General features: G+C 37.3%; 1 protein-coding gene across 1 annotated transcript; it reads left to right on the forward strand.

The window, feature by feature from the left end:
- The first annotated feature begins 6156 nt into the window (after positions 1–6156).
- LOC18424502 (Leucine-rich repeat (LRR) family protein) lies at positions 6157–7675 on the forward strand. The gene has a single exon (XM_006829088.4). It carries the CDS (start codon positions 6347–6349, stop codon positions 7559–7561), a length of 1215 nt encoding a protein of 404 aa, XP_006829151.1. The 5' UTR covers positions 6157–6346; the 3' UTR covers positions 7562–7675.
- The last annotated feature ends 2547 nt before the right edge of the window (positions 7676–10222 follow it).

Genomic DNA, 10222 nt, shown 5'->3' on the forward strand with positions numbered 1-10222 from the left:
TATGTTCATCTATAGATTCAGAAAAGATTAATACATCATCAATATAAACTATCATAAATTGATAATAAGCATTAAAGACATCATTCATTATTTTTTGAAATCCTGATGGAGCATTTTTTAAACCAAAGGGCATTACATTCCATTCATATTGTCCAAAAGGTACATTAAATGCTGTTTTATATTTATCTTGTTCTTGAATTTGTATTTGCCAATATCCGGATTTCATATCAAATTTGGAAAAGATACAAGCATTGGCTACTCTATCTAATAAATCTTTTTTATTGGGGATAGGATATCTAATCCATTGTAATACTTTATTGAGGGGTTTATAATTAATGACTAATCGAGGAACTTCTCGTTCTTTTTCAGCATTTTTATTGACATAGAAAGCTGCACAACTCCATGGTGATGCACTTAGTCTTATTAACTTTTTTGTTTGGAGGTCAGCAATTTCTTTTCTACACATATCTAATAAAGTAGTATTCATTTGTATACGCCTAGCTTTTGTAGGTATTTGTTTTTCATCAAATTCATATTCATATGGTAGACTAATACTATGCTTTTTCCTTTTCCAAAAAGCATTGGGATGCTCACTACAAATAGAAGTTTCTATTTGTTGTTGAATTGATTGAATCTTTTGTTGAATCAAAGGATTCTGTATTTGTTCTTCTATATATTTATATTTGATTTCTGGTTTTAAAGTACAAAGAAATTTTTCTTTATTGTGTAATTGACTTTTGACGTTATTGATTTCTTTTAATTTTAGTTTATGAATAAAATCAAAGTGTATTGGTACATTTTGATAATTCGAAGATATTCCTGTTTGATCGATTGATAAGGGATATAGTATTGTGAGAAATGGGACTCCAAGTATAACTGCTTGGCTTAGTCCTTTGACCATAATAAATGGTGTATTGATACATTGGTGATTATTACAAACAGAAGCATTAGATAATTTATAGTTGATAAAAAGTCTACTTCCATCTGCAGTATTTAGGATCTGAGTTGTTTTGTCAAAGTATTTTGACGGTACTAATCCTTCATTGATGCAATTAAGGTCAGCACTTGAGTCTATTAAAGCTAATGTTTGAAAACGATAATCTTCTACTACTATTATGGTGACCTGAACGAACCATTTTTGAATCATAATTTTATCTATCAGATTTACAGAAGGAATTGTTACCAGAAGTGGTTTAGCTTCTGAGGTTTCTGGTATATCTTCCGGTGGATCAGGACTATATGTTGTAATAAGTTGATCGAATTCTACTTCATCTGTATTGGACTCTTGATGAGATAAATTTTGTAATTCTAGAGTTTTAATTCAGTTTTTTAATTGATGAACCTCTTTTTTAACTTCTTTGATCTCATGTTTTAAGTTAGAAATAGAAGGTTCTTTGTGTTGAATACTATGTTGTTCACTTACTCTTTTCATTATAGAGGCAAAATTGTATTCATCGGGTGTTTTATTAATAGGAGGTGTTTTTGCTTTTGTTTTAGTTAGAGTAATAAATTTGGTGATTACAGATCTTTTTTCTTCTGGATCTGTAATTTTTTCAATAAGATCTAATATTAGATTATCTTCTTGGGTAAGCATATGAAGATTATGTGTAGGTATTGGGCATGTACAATTAGATTCGTTCATTGGATGGGATGATTTTATATTTGTAGAAGAATCTGAATAATCAGATGATTCTGTCCATAAAAGGTCATCATCTTGGATATGTTCTATATGTGATTCAGTAGAATCTGAAGAGATAGAATCATAGTTGATTATATTATATAACTTTGATTTGATTGATTCATCTAAGTGTAATGATTATATTTTCTTTTTTAATTTGCATTGGTGTTTGTAATGACCAATTTTTCCACATTTATAACATACTGGAAGTTTTCTTTTATTTTTTGTATTTGGAGAGAATTTGTTTATAAATTTTTGTTTAGACTTTTTATATTGTTTATGTACTTTATTGGATTTGGATTTATATTTATCTTTTTTATATATTTTTTTTTTCTTATATAACTTTTCAGGTTTATTTTTTCTATTTAAATGGTATCCAAATTGTTCACAGAAATCACCAAGTTCTTTACGTTTGGTAATTTGCTGTTTATCTAGCTGTCTTTTGAGTTTAAGATCAGTACATAAAGCTAATCCTTCAGCACATGTTTCTGCTGAGAGTTCTCCAAGTGTATAAGCTGAGTATACTATAATTCCATTATGTTTCTTTCTAAGTCTATCTTTGACTTTTTCTGCAAATAAGTAGGGTAGACCAGCAATAAATTTTTCTTTCCAATGGTCTAGTTGACAATCTTCTCGTATTAATAATCTTGAGAAAAAGACATCCTTGTACCATTTACAATGGGATAATGTAGGACAACGAAGATTAGATAGCAGATCTTCTGATCTTGCTGCCAATAAGGACGTACTTCCTACAAAATGTAATGTAATGATATATATTAAGGTGTTTACTGCATCACTTTCAGTATAAATTATTTCTTGATTTTGTTCATTTCTGGCGGTTCATTGTCTTGTATTGGTAAGGATTCTATTTTTAGTTTCATCATCCACATAGAAATCCCACCAGCCTCTTAACCAGCCAGTGAATCCATTTACTATTGCTTTAGCAACCTCTTGGTCTGGATTGCCTGCCAGTTTGTTTGCTGAAGCAAACATTGTCATATGTCTCATGACATCTAATATTTTTAATTCGGATAAACCATCTATTGTCCAATTCACTATTGATCTTCCTGAATATGAAACAGCTTATTGTATGGCATCTTCTTCAAGCTGTACTTCAACAGGTGTAGGTCTCTTATAATATGGCAAAGCTGTGATTGGTTTCCATGTTTTACCATAGGCGATTTTGTTTATATCAATAGGTGTAGTATCCATAAAAGCAGAGTCTTAGTTTTGTATGGTATCTTTTATAACTGGTTCTACTTCCTGGAGCATCATTGTTTCATGCTCTGGTATTTTTTATTTTCCCTTATCTGAAGATTCTGGTAAAGGAACAGGTATATTGGGTATAGGAATACTGAGTTTGGGAGAAGGAATTCCTTTAATGTCTAATTGGGCTAATTTAGCTATTAACTGATCCATTAAGGTTTTATTATTTTCGCCGATGTGGAATTTATTTTTATTGAGTTCTGGAGGTGGTTTAAACAGACTGCTTTAGGAAGAGAAGGAGTTATTCCCTTAGATTGAGGAGTAACTAATCGTTCTATACGTTCTGCTTGTTTTCCTAAAGATTGCATATATAAATTAGTATAATTGTTTTGTTCCACAATATGAGGTATTAATTCTTGTTTTTTACCTATTTTTTTAGGTAGGACTTTATATGGTGTTGCAATAATATCATATAGAGATTGTGGTGGTTCTCCTTTGCTTAATGGGGTTATGGCACCTTTGAGTATTATACTTTTCTCAGGAGGGTGTGTACTGGCAGTAGTAGTACCATCCGTACTAATATATATATATATGATTACATTTATCTTTCTTTCAGTTTCCACTAAAATGTCTCTATTTCAAGATCCTAAACAACTGGTTGGTCTTCCATTCAGCAAAGGCCTATGTACTTGGTTGGAAGAGTTATTAGTCTCACAGCCAAACCATTCAGAGTAATACTTAATCTCATCTTTCATGCAATTAACATCAATGAGATTAGTCATCTTCACATTTATGTTTTCACTTGAAATTAAGTCATAGCATTTGAAAAAAAAAGCCTTAAAAGTCTTCACTTGGTTCATAGCGGCATCATAAAGAAAAGAAAGTTAGAAATCCTTCAGTGTTACTAATACCGTGTCCATTCTTGACATTTGTTGGCTCAAAACTAAGTTATGAGACCAAATGAAAGTAGAGGCCGAAATGGGGTGGTCTGATAGACTATGGTTGGATATGGCCATTAAACTTTCCCATTGAAGGGTTGCTCTGTCGTGTTTGCTAGATTCATGAGGCCTGTGATGAAGTCCCGCCCTTTTTTTTTTTTTTTTTGTCAATGGATTTTGATTTAATGTTAACACCATAAAGAATTATGTAAATTTGTAAATTTTGTGAGACATTAGTTTGCCCCCATAGGGAGCTCAAGTATGCCCGAGTTGGGTGTCCAACTTGGGGATCTTAAAAGAATTTCAAAAAAATTATTAAAAAAAATTTAAAAATAAGAAATCTATTTATAACATGTTTTTTAAGTTTTCTATCCTTTTGGCAAAGATTTGAAGTATTTTGCCTATAAACACTTAGTTTTAGATTTGCCTATGTTTAGATTATTTTGAAAACACCTTCAATCACAAATTGATTTTTTTAAAATCTATTTTTTACTACTTTCCTAACCTTATTTAAATTACTTTACACATATATTTCTTATTTTGTTAATTTCTTTTGTACTTTTTAGCATTTTTTAGCTTGAACCATACTTAGGCCAATTACGCTGAGTTACTTGGACTCCCCGAGTCGTACATTTGAACATTGCTAAAAAATAGGCATAAACTGTAGGATGGCAACAGGGTCTAGGTCCGGTTGGACCCGGACTTGAAAACATGATATGGCGCCTAGATCCGACTGGACACGAAATTACCGGACCTGGACCCAGAGCCAACCTAAAATTTAAAATATTCATGTATTTAACTATATTTCATATACTATAACAAAAAAAATATCATCGGACCTGGACTCGATGGGATCTGAATAATATTCATGTCCAAGATTGGAACCAAATCCGACCTGCTGGGTTCAATTTTTGGACCCATATCCGGACTCGGATTGGGTCTACCCAAGTCCCAAGTCGGACTCAATCCATTGCCACCTCTAAATTATTAATCTGGCCTTTGTAAGGAATAATCCCCTTGCACAATTACGACCGGCTAGAATGTGGCCGAGCACAATACCCGTGATTGGGGTGTACAATAGCAAAATTATTTCATTGATTAAGTTAAAATTTCAAAAAAAAAATTTAAAACTTTGTGACACCTCCAAACAATCAAATTTGACATGGTTGGTTGTAAGTGTAACCATTTTTTATCAAAAATAAATGGATTATACAATCCCTATCATCATGATCATCGAGAGGAGGTAGCATTCCAAAGAATTTCTTTTGTATTAAAAAGGACCGAAAGAATAGACGAGAGGAGATAAGATAACAAAGAATCCATTCTTGAACCACCAGTCTTTCCTATCCAGATAGAATAAAATGAGTTAATGGATGCCAGCCAGGTTCATTTTTCCTACGCCCGCCACATCATCCAATAATAAGGGTCACATGCCAACAGGGACACAGATGGACCCCCTTGTTTATTGCAAGTCTACGGTCTGTTCTCCTTAATGAAAAAAAAAAATAATAATAATAAAAAAAAAAAACCGCTGTCTACTGCTAACGGTTAATATCAGGGTAGGCACGGGCTGGGCCAACAAGCTCACTGGCCTAGGCCTACACACATAGGGTAGGCTCAAGCCTAGCCCTCCTACCCACAGGGCCAGTTTAAGCCCAACCTGGACTGTACACACATAGGGCAGGCTCAGGCCTAACCCTCCTACCCACAGGGCAGTTTAAGCCCAACCTGGACTGGGCAAGGCCTGGCCCTTGTTAGGGCTAGTCTGGGTAAAAAAACAAATGAAAACAAATTAAAAAGAAAAAAAAAAAAAAAGGTCATGATGCAGCAAACCGGGTCAGCTCTCAAGCGACTGCACAAGCCCTAGACCGCCCAGCCCTAACCATCTAAGGTCCAAAAGTTCCTCGTCTCCCTTCGTTCTCCAATTCTCCGGTACAAAATAGCTTAAGTAGCGGATTGGACCGGGCTATTCAATCACAAATCTAAGGAGAAAATCCAACAAAAGGGGGAAAGTTTATATAAGTACGGGGATCTAAACAATCAAATTAAGGCGCACAACAATCTTCAAATTGACGATCTGGACCTCGGACATGATAAAAAATAGATTTTAATATTTAAAAATAAATATATTTTATAATATATTTTATAGATGATTAATTTTCAAAGTGTTTGTAGATAAGCTTGATTTACCGTATGTTTTAAGTTTTAGATTTTATAATAAAGATGAAAATAAATTTTCCCATCACAAAGTTTTATAATATATTCGGGGTGCACCGTACTTGGATTGTTTAGGAGTTCGGCCCTATAGAAACCACACCCATAAATAAATCGAGTGGTGACAGGGGCGCCAGACAGTGACGGACTCCAACCCGGTTCCCTCTTTCTCTTACGAATTGGGGCTGTCTTGAAATGTGACTTGTGAGTGCTGACCGACATTAGCATTAGGCCACAAGACAGAGCAGTGCGCAGCAAAACCTTTCTCTATGCGTGGCACTGAGCTGAAAAAAACCCAGTGATCGGCGCCATGGCTCGGTCCACAGTCTTGTGGTGTGCTCTCTTCATTGTTGTTGCAGAGTGCGGCACATTGGATGGAGACGTGCAAGGGCTAATGCAGCTGAGAGATGGGGTGGAGTCCGCATCCATAACCCCAGGGTCCTGCCTCGCCTCCTGGGATTTCACCTTGGACCCCTGCGACAGCCTCTTCGGCGAACGCTTCACCTGTGGCTTCCGCTGCGAACAGGGGCGCGTCACCGAGATCACCCTAGATGGAGCCGGCTACTCGGGGTCCCTGGCTCCTGGTGTTGGCTCGCTGCTGGCCCTCAAAACCCTCGACCTCTCCAACAACGCACTCTCTGGCCCTCTCCCTTCCTCCCTCTCCAAACTCACCTCCCTCCAGAGGCTGGTCCTCTCTCGCAACGCCTTCTCGGGCCAGATCCCTCCGGCAATCTCCTCGCTTGCCAGTCTCGAAGAGCTCTACCTCGACAACAACCGGTTTCAGGGCCTGATCTCCCCGAGCCTCACTGCATTTCACGGTCTCCGTCGCCTTGAGCTCCAGAACAACGCCCTCTCCGGAGTCCTCCCTGACATGAGCGCCCTCCCCAATCTCTACTTTCTCGATGCCAGCGATAACCAGATCTCTGGCGGCATCGCCGGCCTGCCTCCATCGTTGGTGGAGCTCTCCATGAGGAACAATAAATTGGAAGGAGATTTGCCAGAGAATTTAGGGGATCTGAAGTGGCTTCAGGTGATGGACCTGAGCCACAACCAGCTCTCTGGCGCCCTGCCCTCGGTGCTCTTCGAGCACCCATCATTGCAACAGCTGACCCTCTCCCACAACGCCTTCTCGCAGCTGCAAGTCCCTAGCAACTTCGGGGCAAGCAGTGAGCTGATCGCTGTGGACCTGGGGTATAATAAGATACAGGGGCTGCTGCCGGTGTTCGTGACCATGATGCCGAAGCTGTCTGCACTCTCTCTTGAGAGCAACTGCTTCACTGGGTTAGTGCCTGCCGAGTACGCCGTGAAGGCGGCAGCGGTGCCCGGAGTTGTGAGGCTTCTGCTGTCTGGGAACTACTTGTATGGACCCATTCCTTCATCTTTTATGATTCTGAAGCCTGATAGTGTGACTGTGAGTCTGGTGGATAACTGCTTTATGCGGTGCCCTGCATCCTTCTTCTTTTGCCAGGGCGGAGCTCAGAAGACATTGTCAGCTTGTAGGAATTTCAGCCCTGCAATTCCCTGATTTTGGGTTTATGCATAATGAGCTGCTTGCTTCTTTTTAACAATGGTAGTGTTTTCAACCTTCATCTCTGATTCTCTATGAAAATCTGTTATGGGGCTTGACCAAAAAAGAAAATGAAAATCTGTAATGGGGAAACGAAGGAGAATGGATTGGATCTCTCTGTAAGTTATCTGGAACTTTGAGGATTTAAGTTAAATTGTTCTTTACCCACCGAAAGGGTAAAGAAGTAACCATTAACAAGGTAAAGATCCTATTTTGACTGTTTTTCCTATCAGGTATGCGTTGCAGACGCTTGAATTCTCACATTTGACATTTTCCCGGCCGCTTAGTCTCTTCGTAATCTTTCTAGATTTTATTTGGATTAGGACAGAGCTCTGTCCATTTACATAGGGACGATGGAGTTTATATGCTATAACACTATTATCATCATATAGTGAGGTGGATGAGGCCAGAACCCTATCTAGAAATGTCGTGAATGACAAAATTTGAAAAAGTTTTTTGAAAAAATTACAAAAACTCCCCGGACTCAACTTTCTTTATAACTTCTCTCGATCAACTTTTGTTGGCCGACTGTTATATCAAAACTAACTTTTATAGCAAATATTTTTAAATAAAAAAGACAGTTATGTTTTACTAAAATGCCTTTCTTTTGATTGTTGAATCCCATCCGTCCAGGTCCTGCAGATTGAAATTGCAATCTGGCAATTATGATGTCTCCGTAAATGCGATCAGGCAATTTTGTGGGTTTGGTATTATGATGGCTCGGTTCGGCATAAGTTGCATGCCGTTCGAGAGATTGTTGTTGTGGTTCGACAGTTATATGAGAATATGGCGTTACATGAGAATATAACGTGCACGAGGGTATTTTCATCTTTCAAATTTTGATTTTTTGACTTGTGGGTCTTTACTATAAAATTAGTTTTGGGATAAAAGTTGTGGTAAAAAATTGGTTGGAGGAGATCGTAAAAAAATTGAAGCAAAGAAGGTTTCCTAATTTTTTTTAATAAAGTTTAATCACATTATTACAATCATTCGATTTGAAATCTTATGGGCGAAATTCATCGTGGCTTCTTCTACTAAAAGTAATTTCCTTGTCAATAAAAGAAAAAAGAGATGGAGAATAGTACAAATACAAGCTACAAGGCTTAAAAAGACAATCATGCGTTCACACGCCATCGCTTTATGTAACCTTATTGGCAATTTAAAAAATAAATAAATATTTGAAGTTCTAAGAATCATTCGCTCACCCGGATGATTCTGCCGATCTCACATGGGTCACAAATAGAACCAAGCGATTCCTATTTAGTCGGATCAATTTCCAAATTCTGTAAATGAGCTGGCTGATCACCTCTTGGATCTAATCTGTCACCTATTGAATCTGATTTGGATAACCTATTCTTGATACGAACTGCCAATTTTTCAAACGTCGGTACAATGTATGTTGCAAAAAAGGGGTTTAGAGGTCGAATTGGCCTCCCACTGGGTCAATCAGGATCGGCTAATTAGTCGGCAGTCCAACAAACTAATAATAGGAAATTGAAAATCGATGGGAACCTGGTGACCGCATGCTGTTGGGAATTGGATCACGTAGCCATCCATCCCATCTCAGATCAGCTACATCTAAATTCACCCGGTGTTTTTCGAAACACTTTAAAGTACCAACTAATGCGACCACAGCCAAATTCTTCCCTTTCCAAACCGTGGACTTACATATACAGCCATCCTAATAACAACTTTGTAAAATTAAGCCTTCATTATGCATAGTGCAGTTTTTGATTGAGAAAGTCTTTAGTTGTTGATATATACTTTACAGAAAGGTTTATATACCTCCCCTACTGTACAGAATGAAAGAAAGACCTACATGATCTTTTGTCGGAGAAATATAATTTTTTTTTTAATAATAATCACCCTTTATAATTTTGGCAACAAGATCACTCACAGATGGCTTTATTACAAACAATAGAAATTCCAAAAATAGATAACACATCAATAAAATAAATCTCAACTACTTGATGCCATTCATATAACTTAATACTGTGCTTGAGAATACAAAATAAAAGAACTAACAAATAAAAGAAAAGATGCCGTAGATTACCTCAACCGGGCTTTTTACACCCCACACTGCGACAATGACGCGAGATCAACGGTCTAGCTTCAATCTCAAACCGGGAAAGCTAATTTCGGCCAAACTAGATAACCACCTTTAAATCTCTACAAAACCCTAACCCAAAAAAAAATAACACTTGGCTTGAGAAAGCCTGAGAGGAGAGAGAGGGTTAGAAAGAGAAAGCCTGAGAGGAGAGAGAGGGGTGTGGCCCCTAGGGAGGAGAGAGAGTTTAAGAGAGAGAGATTATGGGAGAGAGAGATGTGTAGAGATGAGAGAGAGCACCCCTATTTATGGTGAAATTTAGGTCTAGGGTTTCATATAGTTTGCCTCTTTCTTGAGATTGAATATGGACCGTTGATCAATGTGACTTGTGGGGTGAGAGATCTGAGCCATCCATTCTATAGATGGGCCATCAACATTATGGAAGGTGCATGAACCATTATCCCTCTTTCCTTAAACCATTTTTCCATCAATATATTTAAATAAATTAAATCCATTAAAGATATAATGCATACCATAAATTGCATATTCCATCTCATATTTTCCATAAGAAT

The sequence above is a fragment of the Amborella trichopoda genome, chromosome 9 (assembly GCF_054954075.1).
Source record: "Amborella trichopoda isolate Santa Cruz 75 chromosome 9, AtrichopodaSantaCruz75HAP2 v2.0, whole genome shotgun sequence".
NCBI classification, from domain to species: Eukaryota; Viridiplantae; Streptophyta; class Magnoliopsida; order Amborellales; family Amborellaceae; genus Amborella; species Amborella trichopoda.

Excerpts from the sequence above, each read along its gene's own strand:
- LOC18424502 (XM_006829088.4), top strand. The coding sequence starts at position 6,347 with ATGGCTCGGTCCACAGTCTTGTGGTGTGCTCTCTTCATTGTTGTTGCA.